Source organism: Lichtheimia ornata (assembly GCF_029851405.1).
Source record: "Lichtheimia ornata isolate CBS 291.66 chromosome Unknown scaffold00001, whole genome shotgun sequence".
NCBI classification, from domain to species: Eukaryota; Fungi; Mucoromycota; class Mucoromycetes; order Mucorales; family Lichtheimiaceae; genus Lichtheimia; species Lichtheimia ornata.
The window spans coordinates 396,598-414,891 of record NW_026695321.1 but is presented as its reverse complement, the minus strand read 5'-3'; the positions used below and the strand labels follow the sequence as shown (position 1 = coordinate 414,891).

The following is an 18,294-nucleotide window of genomic DNA, read 5'->3' as shown; positions in this document are numbered from 1 at the left end:
GTGGTTCTCGTTCTTCATTGTCTACTCGCACCTTGCTCCTGCCTCCCAATTCTTCATAAATATCATCATTGTTCGCCCAATCACCCATCCTACGGGGGATAACATGCATATGTACGTGTGGAACCTAATAAAAGATGTGTTAATGAAAGCAAACGAATCATAAAGTATGTCTTTTTACCTACCGTTTGACCAGCTTGAGGTCCATCTTGAATGACAGTCGTCAAGGATGTACATCCAAATTGCTTCTCCACAACATTCCCAATGGTTTGCGCACTCATCATGATATCTGCTATCTGATTGCCCCAATCAATAATCGTTGCTATACATCTATACACCCCTCTCACCTACCTCTTCAGGATTCAAATCCTTGACCCGTGGTACATTGCGACGAGATACGACAAGGATATCTGTTATAAAACACTCATAGGTTATTGAATGATCCCGATAGCGATAATAAATGTATCTTCATGTCTATTTACGCACGTCCACTGTTGTATGAGAGTGAGTGGTGGTGGTGAGGAAAGGAATGCGTGTGTGTTGGACCTACGGTGTGATGGGTTTCAGGTTGACAAGACCAATGCAGAACTTGGATTTGAAGAACACCTGCGATTCGGGAATAACATGGGGACCAAATTGATAGACCTTGGGTATGATCATGTCAGAGAGAAGAGGAAGAATAGTGAAAGGCTTCTATCGCTCAAAAGAGGTCAACCCTTGCATATCGGTTTGGTGAGCATAACGTGAATCCCCGACGTCTTTGAAAGGTGTTATGATTTGAAGGCATCTCACTACTTGGCGTGTTGACATTGTCCATATATGGTGGACGTATGGCACTGACCTGTTGTCAGGCCTATTGGCCTATTCTTGTTAAGTAAGCGTGGCATGGTTGTCTTGGAGACCGAATCAGCGCACGTTTCCAGGACAACAGGATGCCATTTTCATGCACCATGCACCATGCATTGATAAAGAATCTTCCCCTTCTCATACTTTAAAACATTGTTTACCATCCAAAACATGTTAAGGACAAAGTACTTGATCTATATTCAGGGCTATGAGCAACATTGACGATGCTCGCTTTATGGCAGCTGTTCCTTCAAATGGTGATCAACTTGCTCATGATGATATCATCTCATCGCTCAATGTAAGGAATACTTTCTTTGTGATCTTCCCTTTCATGATGATAACAATCTTTCGATATTGGATGGTAGCAGCAAGATCCAATCCCATGGCCACGTAGCATGCAGGAAGTCAGCCATCATCGGCATAATGAGGAGCTCAAAGCATGAAAATTGGCCGGCAGAATGACGAGCTTTGGAACAGCTAGAATAGGATGTGTGTGGAAAAATACCATCGTCATTTTTACAACATGCCATCAAACGACGACACGTGCCCGCAATCGATGCGAGATACAGGATAATACCAAAAGGACATGATACAACCGAATGTGATGATGTTGATATTCCAAGATTGTCAAGCATCATTGGCTTTAGCCGAACAAGGTATATGCCAAATCAGAAGTATGTTTTATTCCATAATGAGAATAATCTTGATTCTAAGAGAAACAATTTTTTACACAAGTCTATAAGGTTCTTCTCGGGACCGGGAGAAAGAAAGTCTAAGGGGGGCCAGGTACCACCAGACAAACATGCTCTTTGCTATACAAACGATGAATGCCCCGCTCATGTTTTATTCCCTTCTTTCCACCATCTAATGGGGAAGCACATGCAATCCTGATTTTCTCAATGACCCGTGTTCTCGTTTCTTGGCATACTTTCAAACGTGTATCGTTCAAAAATGACGATACCTCCACCCAACACAGGGTGGTTATTTTCAAAGTCCGTGTAAACCCAAAAGTTACTAAACAAGACGGGGATCGAGAAAGAGAGAGCAAGAGATGGCGCACAGACCCAGCTTCTTGATGCAAGATCTTTTCACCTACTATATTTCGCAAAGTATTAAATCGATCGTTTCTTCCAGAATATACCGCCATCGCCTCTCACTATCGATCTCAGCCATTGCATTCTACTACCATCGCTTTCTGGTGGTGCCCTTTGTGTTGATTGTTGTTGTATCATGACGTGTGGGAGAATAAGGAGGTGGTGGTGGTTATTATGTGTGATGATCCAATATCCTTTAAAACATCCATGTTGCACACACACATACACACAGATTGCTTCCCTTTATCATCATCAAACTTTGGACCCGTGGTTTGGGAATTGTGCGTGTGTGTACGTGTGTACGTGTGCGCACACACGTTGTTATTAGGCCGATTACTCCCCATCGTCATTTTTCCCGATAGGCATTTATGGCTTACTCTAGCGTGGCAATGACAAATATGTGTCATTATAGAAACTCCCAATGCTACTCTCAAGACAAAGACCCCCCCCCCAATCATTTGTACCACATACAACAGCGCTGATTTATTCAATATGGATATGCTGCCTACTAAAGAGGATGAGATGTTGCCAGCAGCAGCAGTATATATGTATTTTCAGAAAAGGATTGAAAATGGGAGTGATGAGCTAGGAGGAGAAAAAGAGTGCAAGTGTCTTATTTTAAACAGGCAGTGTGTGTGGGTGGTGTGTGGTATACAATGTTGTTGTTGACAAGGTTATAAAGTTGATCCAAAGGGAAAGAAAGAAAGAAAGAAAGAAAAACAAAAGGGCAATAAGGGACATGTGTGGTTGTGTATACAATTTTGAGTAAGATAGCTTATACATCGATGCAAGTTGCATGTGTGTGTGTGTGTGTGTGTGGGTTGGTGAATAATAAGAAGGACTATAAACAGAGATTGTGGAGGTGCTTTTTTGTTGTTGTTGTTGTTGTTGTTGAAAATGATGATCGAATGGTTCCGTTGCGTATAACGATATAGTAACGAATGGCAGTATACATGTTAGTGGGTGATTTTTGGGTGCAATCCCCATGCTGGTTGCAAATGAGGATGGTGCATATTGGTGGTAGTGGTGGTGGTGGAAGATGATGATGTTGTATCATAACGTCTATTGTTGTTATCTGCATATGCGACAGATGCTGTGGCATTGGCTGTAACCATAATGGGTGCGGGTGATGCGGGTGAAAGTGGTGAAGAGGATGAGCATGATGAGGATGGTGAAGGTGGTGTGCTATTGGTAATGGTTGCACTGATAGGTGAAAGCTGATGCTGTTGTTGGTGGTAATGATTGTGGTGAGCTGCTCGTTGTTCGTTTCGCGCCTTTTGTTGTTGGGCCATCATCTTTTCTTTGCGTGCTACAGACCGCCAATATCTGAGACCACAAGCGTTGCAATAACTATACACAACAACAACAACAACAACAAATATGGCGGTTAGTAATGACCGAAAATGTACAGCAAATAATGTAGGATTCATTACGTTTTGTGACCCGAAGGCCCCTTTCGCCATTCGGGACTAGAAGTTGTGCCACAACTCTCACAATGGTTTACGTGATGCTGTGAAACCGATGCGGCACAAGAAGAGGAGGAAGCATAGCGCTGGGACCTGCTAGTACAAAAGTTTGTCTTTGCCGAAGAAGAGTGCCTGCGCCTCACGGTTGCCATTGGTTTGGTTGGTGGGGCAGCAATATGTGGTGAGGAAATACACCGACGTGTGGTATTGTTGCTATGATGTTTAATAGAAGAAGGCGATGATGGTGATCGTGGTGGTGGTTGATTTTGTTGCATGGTATTCCAAGGGCTACTACTACCATCATTACCACCAGCACGAAAGGCTGCATGTGGTTGTGGAGAGGGTGGTGGGCTATACCTCGTGCTTGTACTCGTCGTAGTAGTAATGGCAGTACTATTGCGTCGTGCGTATGGGACAAAAGGCCGCTGTCTGATGGGATGCGAAGCATTTTTGTGTGACAAGAGGCTCAATTCGCGATCATTCGCATCCGCATTAATCGAGATTGCCGGTCGGCACAGCCCGGATCCCATCACTCGTTGTTTGTAGTACTCATCAATATCATCACCTCGATGCTTAACTTGAGGATGGTTGGAAGCAGCAATGGTGGAAGTGGTTGTCATCTCATCATCAATCATCATCATCGATCGTCCATGTTCATTCTCCACTTCTGGGGAGGAGGACCCATGTCTCCCGATAAAGCAACTTTGGGCCAATGTGGTTATATCTTGCAATCTGGGTAACCGATTGCTACTACAAACGAAATCAATAACAACGCACTGATAGCTCAATATGTGTAAGAAGAACTTTACCTGGGGTCACTAGAAGTGTGTACAAGAGGAGGGCGCTGTTGCACTGTCATTTCGTTGGGGGGATACACGAGGCTGTTTTGTGCTGCAACGTGTTGTTGTGGGTGGTGGTGGCTACTGTTGCTGCTGCTGCTGCTGCTGTCGTTGCTAATGGTAAATGTAATATGACCATATGGAATAATAATGTGGTCGATCGGCTGAATGGCACCAATAGAGTTGTTGTGTGTATATGTTTTTTGCCGCGAACACTGAACACAAGACGTATCAAATCCATTGCCGATCAAGCGACTTAGTGCTGAAAGTCTGGCATCATTGTCATCGTCATGATAGGCATAAGGATAAGAAAGAAGCACCGCTTTCGTGCAACTATTGAAAATGCAAAGGCCCCGGCGAGGAGCACAGTCTTTTGGATACGAGTCTCTGTTAAGGATGGCCCTGAGAACCTCGGCGTCATTCTAAAAAAAGAAAGGTGTAAGCAAGCGCATGAAAGATACAAAGAACCAAGTTGCATACCGTTTCTTGAAAAAGGGTTTCGCCACATGTAGTCGTAGTAGTATGAGCCATGGTTGATGGTTGAAGAGGAGAAGACCCTATCATGGTACAAGCCAATGCACAGTGAGAAAATAAGCCTCTTCTGGAAGCATCTCTTGTTATGATCAAAGAATTGGTAGAACAGTTACCTTCATCATCCATCCTATCGACATGAAACAAAACAAGTAAGGTTTGGTGATCGATAATGTACATGACGATATCCATGACCATCCACTGATCAACAACAACCTATGTGTGCGTGTGAGTTTGTGAATGACAAGTTCAAGCGTTGTGGGTTGATTCGGCGCACACAAACACATCCATCTCCCCCATTCTCGTTCTTTCGCTCCTTCTCTCTCTCTCTCTCCCTCCCCCCAACCCCCAAAACACTCCATAAATTGTTACCTCAAAAGAAGCTGTGTCGGGAATAAGCACGTTTCGCAAACGACACCTAATTGTATCACAATTCAAATGCTATTAGAGTTCATGATAAAAATCAATCGTGTGAATGCTGCTGCTGCTGCTGGATGGGATAGATAGATACAAGATGCCATGCACGAATGACCCCTGCCACATACACATAATAAAAATGCATCATTTGCCCATCTCCCTCTTCTTTTCCAGTCACTCGGTTGCAGGCTCATTGTATCCATCGTCATCATCATAAGCAGCCTATGTTTTGTTTCATTGTTTGATGGTATTCACCTTGTGATTGATCCACCAAATGCTTGGCTGTCGATGAATTTGGCCAAGTCCTTTCGAGCAAGATCCACCTCTTCAGGATGCATCAAGGTGAAAAGCGATTGCGACATCATTGTTGTTTGAACATTGTGAGGAACGGCGGATGAGATATAAAGAAACTGGAGACTATTCGAGTCAAGTAGTGACCAGAAGCAACGTGGTGTCATGCGTGGTGTATTTTGGCTGAAAGAGAGGATATCACAGAATGCTGATAAAAGAATGAAGCGGGATGGGGAAAGAATTCGAGAAAGAAAAAAAGTGAAAGAAATGTCAAAGAGAGAGGAAAAAGGGCAACAGAAAATGATAAATGCAATTGACAAGTTCCAGGTTGCTGGGCCCGCTTCTCAGAATACAAGAATAACAGAGTGCGCATCGATCAATCGGTTTGCAGTTGACAGTGTAACGTAGCTGGAGTAGCCTTCCGATCGTATGCATCCGTTGTTGGCTGCTTTCATCGCTTCATATTCAGGTCGCTCATCTTCAATGTTTGATCCCAGCCCGAATAGTGCGCCACCACGATCGAATATCAACGCGTATTGCATAACTTTATCATGCAGCTTAGCCCATTTGCTGTATCTTTGATCCTTGCCCTTTAAAAGCTCACATCACCATTTCAGGTTTGTGTCACCCAACGTAATGACAAGAATAGACAAGAATAGTGCTTCTCCGTGAGTAGTACAGAGATCATCGGCTGTGTCCCATTCGGTAGGAATAATCCGCATGCTAACCTCCTCGTCCGTGTGCCGGGTATGTTGTCCGCTTTTATTATGATGATATTGAAAAAAAGGAGTCTGTGCCATTTGTCTATGTTGCACCGGTATTTTTTGCTTTTCTCTCATACACGAGGGACTCATTGATGCTCGTTGTTCCATGCCACGCACTCGTCAAATGTCACTCCATCGCCTCCAAAAATGTCCAAAGCACTATATGCAACAAGATGAATCCACATGAGCAACACAAAACAACAATCCCGACACAAAGTTAAATGTATCATATGCAAACGTACCTGCCGAAAGTAAGATCCACTTTGCCCTTTGATAATCTTTCAACAAGAGCAAGATCATCTATGCCTAATAATCATTAGTATTTTCATTCCCCCATCTTTTCACTTTTTTCCATCATTTTCGATACGACTTACTTCTTCCACCACCAGCATACGTCGTTGGGATGTTGACCCATTCGCCAAGTTCTAAGTATAACAAGAGAGAAGGTGGGTCACATGCTCAGCAAAAGCATTGCACAAGACACTTACTTTGAACCAATTCCTCATCAATGCCTTTGCACAAGCCTTCAACATCCGCTGCGTGAATTAAAAACTCGCTATATGCGTGTGTTCCCGCCCATTAGTTTTTCTCGTTTGATCACGAGCCACACACACCCCGTCCGCTTGTTTGCATTACCTGCAATATTCCGAAAGCATTGTCAAGGTGTCTATAGAGAGAGAGCGAGTGTGTGTGTGAGATCATCATCCTCGCCTGATATCGAATTGTCATCCTACTCACCTTGATTCACCTCCATATCGGTCATGGTTTGCCACTTGTTCATAGCCACAACCCATTTGTTATCACGGCGACGACAACTAACAAAGGTGATACATTGATCAGTCTCTGTGTGGCTTTTTGTTACTGATATTCCCATGATCCCAGGTTGGCTTTTTTGTATTACCTGACATCTACCACCAATCGTTCCTTGCCTACACGTTGACACAAATCCACCAAACGTTCCTTTGAGAATCGGGCATCCGGGAAGAGGTAACTTGTGACAATCACCTAATAAAATGATCTCGCTTAGGGTCCATGGTGATACACACACACACATTGGCTATAGGAGTAGGGGAAAAGAGAGGTATATGTGAAAGTGAATTCCCACAAACCTTGGAAGCACCATAATCAAGCCACGTTTGTGCATTCTCTGATGTGATACCACCACCCACTTGAAGACCGTTGGGCCATCCACTAAGCGCTTCCTTGGCAGCATCATCATTGTTGGGTCCCAACTTGATAACATGGCAACGTGTAATATCGTGTCGCTTGTAGAGTTCAGCGTAGTGCTTTGGCGTTTCCCTGGTAAACCAACATTGAGTATTGAATCGTTCCACATGCGTAGGTGTTGCTCAGCATTTACGTTGAAACAAAGTTGGTCTTGAGATCCTCGGGTGCCTTATCGCTAAGGGAACCACCAACAATTTGTTTGACTTGGCCGTGATGGAGATCGATGCAACCGTTGAAACGTGTCATTGTAGAAAGGAGCGGAACAACCGAGTCGTTGTAGACAAATAGCAGAGCCCCACCTCCTCGTTAATCCGATGCTTGTTGTATATCACTGCTTGATCTTTGTATGATCTACGAGAATAATAAATAAAGCGTATCTTCTCTTGCAATAATGCATTTCCATTCATTATCCACGTGTCAGGTGAAACGTTCTTTAAACTCGATCGTGTTCATTGTAAGCGAGGAATACATGTGATGTATTATTACATCATGCATTAGGGTAGCCTAAGTACTGCTAAATTGAATACACAATCCCTCATGTTTGATGATGGTATTCAAGTATTATAGATAGGGGTAGCAGATGGGCTTTTGCATTTTATATACGTATTTGATATGGACAACCACGATTCATGAAAGCAGCAATATTGAATGCAAATCTTGCACAAAGAGAGAGGACAATAAACTATTTAGGCATGTCATACATGATCGATATCGCAGGATAGTAAATGATGCGATGAAGAACAAGCAAGTAGTACTATTTGAGCAATCGGAAGAGGTACCCGCCAAGATGACCTGTCAACCAAGGTTTGTCGGCCCGAGGACAATCGTGTGATTTGATTGGCTGATGCTCGATTAGGAAATTGATCCGCTAGTGATGGTCAACGCGAAAAGTTTTTCAGTAGTGACAAAGTAATTTTGGGAAATTGGCGTGGTTTGTTGGAGAAAAAGTCAGCTTGATCACAAGCAACGTGCATATGTAACCTAAACTTTGCTTCACTATGATGAACTTGTGCGTCTGGAAGACGCTGTCCTATGCTTAAGTGCATTGCGGAAACTTTACCTGCCTTCCTTCTGAATGAAGCTATAAACTATGGTTACTCTTTTACTTGGATCATTGAGGATGATAGTAAAATGTAGCAAAACGGCTACTGGTACAATTTTTTATGTCATCACGATGGAGAACGAGAAAGAGAGAGAGAGATAGGAGAGAGAGGAGGGAGGATGCAGTATAAAACTATATTGTACAAGGATGCTATGAATTTTTGATACGTCTATATTGGCGTTCATTGGTTTGCGTGGCATGCTTCAGACAAATGCTCGGTTGATCCACAATAGCGGCAAGCATTCTAAAGATAAAAAAAAGATGAATACCAAAATCATATTGTAGCTATATGGATGTATCCTCCTCCTACCTGACACTCTGCACTGGTATGACCCGATCCACCACAGTTGCCACAACGGACGATGGCGGGTTTGTTGTAATAGTTGCGTCGTCCACGATGTTGTTGGTTGGAACGCATTTCCTCACGATAGCCGGCAAAGAGATCTTGGTTACCAAAACCTGCTGTCACGCCGCCTATGCCATTTCCACCACCACCAGTAGCTGCTGCTGCTGCTGCTTTAAGCTGATTCTCGAGTTTGCCGATATGTGCTTCCAAAGAAAGAATGTAACGACGACCTTCCTCAAGCTCTGTTTGCTTGCGAGCCTCGAAAAGTTGCATCATTTGAGATTCCCGTTCTCTAGAGATAGTCATCATCTCGCTGTAACGTGTTGTTTGCAGAGCCATTTCTTGTTGAGCGGCGATAAGTTGTTGCAACAAACGCATGTTCTCCTGCTGCAAGTTTTGTACAAAAGCAATCATATTCTCGGGACTCATGTTGCGAATTTGATCTGCTGATAAAACATCTTTTTGAACAAGTGGAGGAGTCGTGGCTGAGGTGGTTGTGGTGGTTGCGGATGCCATTTGGAAATTCATTGGCGAGGTAGTTGCAAGAGGAGAGGACAAAGTACTGCTAGCACCCAACATTGGATCCTTGATTAAACCAGGAGGTTGAGTAGGTGGAGGAGGCAAAGTAGCTGTGGATTGTTGCAAGATGTCTTTCATCGAAATGTTGACCACATCCACAGGAGCATTGTCCTTTTCAGCATTCGATACAGAAGGCATGGTTGTTGTACTTGTCGATGAAGATCCCCATCCATTATTGATATCATCCACCGAAGACTTAGCCCTCCAATTGTCATCATTACTGCTGCTGCCATTGTTTGGATTCCATCCCGAGGAAGATCGCTTATGCTTGTTTTGGTCATTCCAACGATCATTCGTGTTGCTGTTATTCCATCCACGTTGTTGAGCATTGTCATCAACCCGATTAGTGTTTCCACTTGTGCGTCGGCTATCATTCTTTCTGATGCTGTATCTTTCACGTGGTTGCTGTTGCGGTTGTCTCCAATTATCAGAATCATTGGCTCGACCCACAGGGGCTTGGCTAGCTGCTGGCTTATTCCAACCCTCACTCATCTTGGATGCTTCTTGTTCCCAAGTATTCGATGTTGATGTATTCCAAGATTTGGTTGTTGCTTCCTGCTTCTTGCTCCAATCACCTTCAGTAGTGGATACATTGCCCCATCCACCAAGACCATCATTGCCTGAAGTAGCTCCCCAACCGCTGGATTGTGCAGGCTTTCCCCATCCATCATCATCATTGCCCTTGTTTGCAGGTTCTTGACCCCATCCATTGGATTCAGCTGATGGAGTAGGTTGAGGTGCTGCTGCTGCTGCTGCTGCTTGATTGATTTGTGCCTTAGGTTCTTGACCCCATCCACCTAATTGATCCGATTTTGATGGTGTAGGTGCTTCCCAACCTGCTGCGTTGTTGTCATTTGTTGCTCCCCATCCATCATTCTTTGTGGCCGTATCTTCATTGCCCCATCCACTGGATTGAATCGGTGCTGTTGTAGGTGCTCCCCAGCCATCCACATTATCGTTAGCAGTTGTGGCAGTAGATGGTGCACCCCATCCATCATTGTTGATTTCCTCCTTTTTCACACTTGTAGCTCCCGTTGTAGAAGAACCCCATCCATCAGCTGTGGCAGTCGATGTCGCATTTGTACCCCATCTATCTTGAGTAGTATTGGATTGCTCAATGCTCGATGCACTTGTATCAGGCTTTGGTTGTTCCTTTGTTGTGGATACCACTGTTGCTAAATCATTCGACTTGATTGCCTTGCTGGATGGCACTGTTGTCCATTCATCATCTTGGCTCTTGGTCTCAGCTGCTTTCAATCCAGGTGGCGCATTCTTTTGCTCTGGTTGGCTCTTTGTAACCATCTTTGTCTTCTTTGCATCCAATCGATTGTTGCTAGGTGATGGCATAGCTTTGTTGTCGTCTTGCTTAGCAGCTGTAGTGGTGGTAGTGGTGGTAGTTGTGCTCGAAGGTATAGTCGTCCATTCATCATCCTTTGCTGGTTCAGCGTCGGTGGTCTTAGTGGTGGAAGACTTGTTCACGTTTGATTCACCAATCTTGCTCGCCCAAGATTCCCCAACTGGACCCCAACCACCAACATCAGAGGTCGATCCTTGTTGAGAAGATAAGGAAGGGAAGGCTTCTTCTGGTTTGACTATTGAAAACAAAAGGATTAATATCCAATGAAAAGGCAAACAATAAGGGATCATCACCTTTCTTTTTCTTTTCAACAGGGATGGAAGTAGCATTGTTACTAGTGGATGCTTGAGAAGTCGATGTCGAACGAACAGGCATCGTTTGCCATTCATCATCCTTCTTGGGAGTAGTAGATTTGGGAGGAGATACAACTGATGGCTTTGCTGGAGAAGGTGTTGGCTTCTTTGCTGGAGGAGAAGGTACTGATGGCTTGGTCTTGACAGAGGTGGTATCGTTCACCATTGCAGGTACAGCAGCAGCGGCAGCGGCAGCGGCAGCGATCTTTGCAGCAGTGACTTTGGTATCAGGGACCTTTGGTGTAACTGGCTTGACTTCAGGAACCTATTTATACCATAAATGTTAATTACAACGTATCACTGCATCTTTCTTTGGTCATTTACCTTTGGTTTGGCATCAGCCACCTTTGTCTTTTTGACTTGAGCAGGCTTAACTTCAACATTCTAATTATATGGATATAAGTATCAACATCATGATCTCATAAACCATTCCTAATAATTACCTTTGCTTTGGACTCAGCTGATTTTGTGGATTTCACATCTTTGGCCTTTGTCTCCTTTGGTGATGGGATCGATTCAGTCTTTGTTGAAGTCGATTGTGATGGTGGCTCCTCTGGTGACGTCTTCTTCTTTTTGCTCTTCTTCTTCTTGCTCGATGGTGATTCCTGTTGTTCATCCTCGACTTGGACACCAAGCGATTTGAGCAAAGTATTCTGACGCTGCATGGCCAAATTCTCTCCTTGGATACGCATTCCTTCTTTCAAGAACAATCGACCAAGAATTCCAGCAAGCTCAGTGCGACCGGTTATCACACCTTCCTCAAAATCCTCGAATAGATATTGCCGTTCCTCCACCATTTCCTCATGAGACTGCAAAAACCTCTTGATCTCCCTCTCAATCGTCATGGCTTCCATCAATTCACCCTCTTGCATCAATGCCTCCATACAAAATAAACTGAACTTGCAAAACAGCGATTCGGGAAATATCTTTTGAGTGAGCAAGTAGCGGAAAGTTTGGCGTAACGAATAATATCCACTCTCGACCTTCTTGAGTTGTTTCTTGAATGCCTTATTGTTGACCTTGTCTAGTCGACCAGCGACATTGGGGCGAGATTCCTCTTTGTATGTCTTCTCCAAAGCTTCAATCTCCTGCAAATACTCGGCAATTCTCGTATCCACTTCTTGTCTCACAGTGTCGACAGCCGAACGTACATCATCAATTGGGTGGAGGGTGTCAAGCGATTTTGAAAGAGCAGTGCAGCTTTCCATATAAGCGTCATTCTTGACTTCGAAAGAAGCCATACGTTCGGCCATTTGTTGAATTGCAGGCACCACCAAATCCCATAGCTTCTGGATAAGCGTACAAACAGCATCGAGACGTGTATGAACAAAGGATGTCTGAAACTCCTTGACCTTGGATTCGAGTAAATCAAAGAAGCCAATGAAAGCCGCATCCACAGTCGCCATATCCGCACGCTTCTTTTTGAAATCTCCTTGACTGGTCCAGTACTCCTGAAAAGATGGCAAAGACTGCTTTTGAGCAAAGTAGTCGATGTTCTTTTGGCAATCCTTTCCCATCAATGTGTTCCTTTCCTTATCCAAAGCCTTGACTTGAGTAATAAAGCTCGTCAAATGGCGCCACGATTCATGCAATGCTTGTTCCACTTCGACCATCACAGCTTTGACTTCACGAGCCATCTTCTCATTGAAAATGTTACGATCCACCTCCAAATCACTGGGTGACTTCCATTCAGGTCGCATATGTTCACAAGCCGGTTCTTTGTGTGAAAGCAAAATGTCGCCTGTCAAGTTCTTGAGTAGATGAAATCCTTTGGATGGCAAAATGACATGCTGACGTTCGATTTCAAGTGGATCCAATAAACGTGCTGGCTCCTTTGGCTCACTCGTAGTCGACAATGATTCGTCGTATGCATCAAATTCAACAGGTTCAAAGAGGGCAGGCAATGCAACCAAGCTGCTAGGCTGATCGATCCACTTTTCACACATATCAACCACTTGAACTGTCAAATCACCAGGCAAATCACCGTTCTTAGTGTCCAACTGCTTCTTAAAGTCATCAAACAGCTTGGTGGATCGTTCTTTTTGTCGTTGTTTGCTGGAAGGTTGCTGGACTTCGGAAAACTTTGGCAGCTTGATGCTGAAACGGCCGGCGTGCAATACACAATCTCCACTCGCATTGCCCTTGGACTGTGATGGATCAGGTTGCGATTTGCCGGTCCATGCCAGGTGCTTTTTATAAATGAATTGAGCCCATTCACGGCAAAAGTAGCAACGCGTTTCTGGATCGCAAGGTCGAAAACGAGCGAGTTCTTTGGTCACAACATTGTGCTCAATCTTGAGGACGTCAATTGGCGCATCCATGTCGTATAATGTCGTGTGTGAATCAAGTCGAAGCTGCGAGATCAGGTGGTAGCCGTCGCTTCAAGTTGAGTCAGGAAGACAAAGAAAAAGAGGCAGTGTCAAGTGACAGCTCTTGAACTGAAACTGAAAATAGGTCAAAGAGCCGTGTCAATCTCCGTGCTTTGGATCATTTTTTGTGTGATGAATGGAGAGATTGCAACCAGATGAAGTTCTATAACCCCTTTATTCAATTCAAATGTTATAGTAGTCGCATGGATATACAAAAAGAATAAAAGATCTATAGCTATAAACCCACGTGATGGAAAATGCCATTGTTTTCTATTATAGGATACCATCCATTGTTCCATTATGCTCTCCTAAGCAGTGTACAGACATCCTTCTAAATCTCCTTTTACACTATTTGTATGCATCACATTGTCCTTTATTGCCTCATACAAAAGATTAAACATAAACGCCCACTGATATGGATGTGAAAACTGCTCCAAATCCGAGGAAAAGGGAGGCTGCCAAAGAAGTTTGAAGCTGCTTGAAGAGAGAAGTGTTCTTGCTTTGGCTGTAAACCATGAAGATGCATAAAGAGCGCGTGAACAGCGTTGATGAGTCAAGTATCCCTTATTGAAATGCACGTATCCACACACACACAAAGACGAGAGTACTTACACGACAAACATACCACCCATAAATAAGCCGGCCGAAAGGAATATGTAAGCGAGCAATGGGTATAAGCTTGGAGGGATAGGGGCACTTAAAGGCTTGGCAGCATTCCAGTCATCCTAAGTCGCGTCTTTAGAATACTGTTCTTCTCGATTGTTGCATTGGTGGTCTATTCTCAGCCATGGACTTACAAGAGCAGACATTGTGGATGGTGCGTGTGGTGACAATGGGGGTGATGAGTGGAAAGGGTATTGCAAGAGCGTGGCACGGCCTTGGCCAGTCAAATCTAATAGCGGACCTACCAACTCTTCAGGTGCGCATGGCAACACAAAATACAAGGTACATGGCTCAAGGTAAAAGTTTATACATTAGTTTGAAATGATGCTATGGTCTGGATAAATAGATATACACGATGCTAATATGCGTATTAAAGTACAAATGCCAAGTAGTGTTTGTTGTGATGCAATGAATCTCCTCACGTGGTGGTGGTGGTGGTGCGTACTTGTTCACCTCTTTGATCGGTCGTCGATGTTGATGCTCCCGGATCACCACTACTACTATTACTACTACCAACTTGCTCTTCCTCTGACACTCGATCCAACATGTTTGTATCGGTTGGAGCCATCAAATCAAAATGCTCATTAAATCTACTCGCTTCACGAATTTGTCGTTGTCGTTCATAATCCACCTCATCATCGTTGTCATGGATACGAGGTGTTGCACCGGATGATGGAGGAGGAGGTGGTGGTGGTGATTGAGATGATGATGGTACATTGGCTGGTGATGGTTGTAAAGATGATGATTGTCTACGTTGTTTTGTAAACGATGATTGACGACCGACATTGGAAAGGGCTCTTTTAAGTTGAGTGGCCCATGCTGTGGCAACTTGATCTGGGGTTACTGTAAGATGTCGATTCGGCATTTGTGTAGTGTGGTCCTCAACCATTGGTGACCGAGGTGCATGATTGTGTGCTGCATCTGGTTGCTCACGACGCCGACGGCGATAACAACACCAATAACAAACAAAAATGATCATCACGAGGGCCACAAACCCCAGCACAGTGCCAAGAATGATAGCTAATTTGTGATTTGACACACCTTGGTGATCGTTAGCCGATGAAGTGGTTGGGGTGGTGCGGTTAGGATGCCACTGTATCTCGCTCCACCAACGAGCATCCAAGAACGACAACGAAGATGAATTCCAAAAACGGAAGCTGTCGTGGCTAAAAGGTATACCACCATAAAGAACAATCAAATCATGGCTCACCTTGGTCACTGATCCACCCATCATAGGCCTAAATGGACCTAAACGAGATGGAGGGATCCAATGGATGGTGCCTGTTGCTTCACTGGTGGACATTTCTAATCGCCACAATCCATACGACTCCAATAAAGCAATACGTGAAAGCGATAATGGTACATCATTGCTGCCATTGTTACTTGAGTAAGCGGGAACAACGAGTACCGAATCACTGTTATTGGTAGTAACCATGGATTCAGCCTTGATGGTATCGGTTTGACTTATGAATTCGACAACCTTGCCTGTCCACATGTACACATAAGGATCGAAGCAGTATACGGATACGTTGTAATGTGTCGGTGATGATGTTGTTGTATCTTGCTGATTTGAGCTGTATGCCGGCACAATCGAGAACAATAAAATCCACCTTTGTGTGCTCACCATCACAGCATTGGTGCCCGTAGGTGGTGTGTTACCAAGCACTATAGGAACCTCGTACCATATCCATTGCGATTGTATTCGTGCATCAAGTACAAAGGTTGCTTGTGATAAGGTCCAATTGGTCGTTGTTCTAGTAGTAGTTGGCTCTATTGTTGTATTATCGTATACGAGGCCACCGAAAACCACGAGCATGTCATTCCACATAGTGCTAGCCATTTGACGTCGTGGTCGTGGTGGCGATTCAATAAAGGAGGAATTGATATTGCTATTGTTGCCGAATGAATCCAATGCCACGGGTGATCCAGTTACCCTCGTAAAAGCGGTAGGTTGCAGTGTATCCAAATTGAGAATGGCACAAGGTTTTTGAGGCGGCAACATAATCACCTGACCATAACTTGTGACAGCACAGCCGCCACCCTCCATGATATCGTGCCATAGCCATGCCTTATCTGTGTATATCGGCCTGTATATCGGTGGCTGAGATGTAATGGATGATGCGAATTGCAATGCGACCGTTCCATTATTGAGGTGACCGCCAAAGATGTAGAGGGTATTGTTAAAGGACAGGGCACAATGATCGAAGCGTGGTAAGCCGAATAATGATGAAGCGTTCATTGTTGCACCAGGGATGACTTGGTGCTGAGCCATAGTAGTTGAAACAAATAGTGCAAGTATTAGAATGAATCGTGAGCCAAGAAACAATCGCTGCATAATAATCGTGTTGCATAAACTATTAAAAGAGTCATGTTGCCCGAAGTAGGGCCGAGCTGTGAGCATTGGGTACATGAAAAGTGAAAGTTGGCAAGCACCATCCACCACCAGCAACACGACAAGCACGCACAAAAAGAAAACGCGAGAAAAGAAAAGGAACAAAACGTGCACGCGCGAACCAAGAGATTAAAAAAAGCGGCAAACGCACGATATGAAAGATTACTGGGTGGACCAGAAAAGAAAAAAAAAGAGGAAACGGGGCAAAGCGTTCTTTTTTTTCCTCGTTCGCAGCTGTGTGTGAGACGTTGTGTGCTTTGGTATATCAATCTGGAAATAGATGTATGGGCTTGGATCACCTTTTCCTTTTATACAAAGTCAAAGTCTTCTTTTTTTAACCTGCCTTTATGTAAACACAAAGCACATCGCGTGCATCTGATGCACAGGACGGCGATACATCATGCAGCAATACCCAGAATCCGAGTGGCGTATGCACAGCATCCATCCATGTTCGATTCACTGTGCCTTGTCGTTTTCATTACTATTCACCCACAAGAAGGCGTTTTGATTGTTCTACCAAGAGACACTTTGTTACATCATACGGCAAAAGATCGTGATGGGCGCTGCTTAGCTCAATCCTGATACCCATTAAAGTTTTGTGTTCAAGTCGTTGTTGTTTTCACTATAAGCCCTTTTGGCTGCTGTGTTTATTCTTTGCCAATGCTCATATCATTTCGTATGCGGACTGAGATATCCTCGTTTTGGCATAACACCATCCAAGCCGCATGATGATGATATGGAAATTCCCCGCTTCACCGATAGGGCGTTGTTGACAAAGGTATCCAAGCACATTATATACTATTCGGAATCCTTACAATTAGAAGTAAAGGGGTAGTAGTGTCAAGTATGCACGGCTTTAATTGCAATGGCTGCACCTTACATGATAATGGCACCGCCTTGGTGTTCTAATGACACATGGTGTGTGTTTGTCTAACCAAGGCTCTCCCCCCACCCACCCACCCACACATCCATCTCCCCCTAATCTTTCATTCATCTACGCATCTTCTTTTCTTGTCTGCAGAGGCTGCATCCGCGGATGTGCAAGGCACTTTCTAATGTGCTACACACACACACACGCGTTTTGGTTTTTGTTGGTTGCTCAAACCGATGACCATTCAAATGTGGCTGATTTATGACCCATTTCATCTTTGATAGCCATGATCAGCAGAGTCGATCTTTATACCTATTTAGGATGTCTTTTAGATATAGCTTTATTCACTTGTCAGGACATTAAAATATACGCGGTCAACATTGAGAATGAGCAACAGCGGTGATATGACAAATCTAGGCAATGATGGAGATTTGATTTTCCAACGCTAGGCCATGTTTGACCACTCCACCTTTTCCGATCGGTGAACACAATCCCAAGTTTCACTACAGCCACCGCAATCACGACGCCATTTTCATTTTCCAGTTGTCAAGACACTAGATTTCCATGTACTCATTGCGGCATAGAGGGTGAAATGAGTCATTTTATTATGTGGGGTCAAAAACCAAGCACACGGTAATGCAACAACGTTTCAACTTAGTTGGCGATCGTATCCAATGACAATAGACCATCTTTGATAGTTACATAAAAGGAAGGTTCATCTCCGATCTTTGATGATTATTTCAGAGGTGTCTTGCTCATCGCTTTCTCTTTCCCTTCTATCTATCTCATC

The 18,294-nt window shown here is 44.1% G+C and overlaps 5 protein-coding genes across 5 annotated transcripts; all 5 read right to left on the bottom strand.

Moving 5' to 3' along the window:
• Positions 1 to 21: 21 nt before the first annotated feature.
• O0I10_000149 (uncharacterized protein) lies at positions 22 to 657 on the bottom strand (the record flags this gene model as incomplete). Its single annotated transcript, XM_058480263.1, has 6 exons — positions 22 to 51; positions 116 to 124; positions 183 to 293; positions 349 to 407; positions 484 to 488; positions 548 to 657. The coding sequence occupies 6 exons, from the start codon at positions 655 to 657 to the stop codon at positions 22 to 24; spliced, it is 324 nt and encodes a 107-aa protein (XP_058348786.1).
• Positions 658 to 2,893: 2,236 nt separating this feature from the next.
• On the bottom strand, positions 2,894 to 4,773 carry O0I10_000148 (uncharacterized protein; the record flags this gene model as incomplete). The annotated part of the gene is made up of 4 exons (XM_058480262.1): positions 2,894 to 3,287; positions 3,371 to 4,153; positions 4,213 to 4,664; positions 4,723 to 4,773. The coding sequence occupies 4 exons, from the start codon at positions 4,771 to 4,773 to the stop codon at positions 2,894 to 2,896; spliced, it is 1,680 nt and encodes a 559-aa protein (XP_058348785.1).
• A 1,558-nt stretch (positions 4,774 to 6,331) lies between these two features.
• On the bottom strand, positions 6,332 to 7,718 carry O0I10_000147 (phosphoribosylformimino-5-aminoimidazole carboxamide ribotide isomerase; the record flags this gene model as incomplete). The annotated part of the gene is made up of 9 exons (XM_058480261.1): positions 6,332 to 6,404; positions 6,488 to 6,551; positions 6,620 to 6,670; positions 6,734 to 6,801; positions 6,882 to 6,912; positions 6,984 to 7,060; positions 7,147 to 7,250; positions 7,355 to 7,544; positions 7,606 to 7,718. The coding sequence occupies 9 exons, from the start codon at positions 7,716 to 7,718 to the stop codon at positions 6,332 to 6,334; spliced, it is 771 nt and encodes a 256-aa protein (XP_058348784.1).
• Positions 7,719 to 8,755: 1,037 nt separating this feature from the next.
• On the bottom strand, positions 8,756 to 13,530 carry O0I10_000146 (uncharacterized protein; the record flags this gene model as incomplete). Its single annotated transcript, XM_058480260.1, has 5 exons — positions 8,756 to 8,818; positions 8,885 to 11,091; positions 11,150 to 11,474; positions 11,534 to 11,593; positions 11,653 to 13,530. 5 exons carry the CDS (start codon positions 13,528 to 13,530, stop codon positions 8,756 to 8,758), a joined length of 4,533 nt encoding a protein of 1,510 aa, XP_058348783.1.
• A 1,129-nt stretch (positions 13,531 to 14,659) lies between these two features.
• O0I10_000145 (uncharacterized protein) lies at positions 14,660 to 16,513 on the bottom strand (the record flags this gene model as incomplete). The annotated part of the gene is made up of 1 exon (XM_058480259.1): positions 14,660 to 16,513. The coding sequence occupies one exon, from the start codon at positions 16,511 to 16,513 to the stop codon at positions 14,660 to 14,662; it is 1,854 nt and encodes a 617-aa protein (XP_058348782.1).
• Between the last annotated feature and the right edge of the window lie 1,781 nt (positions 16,514 to 18,294).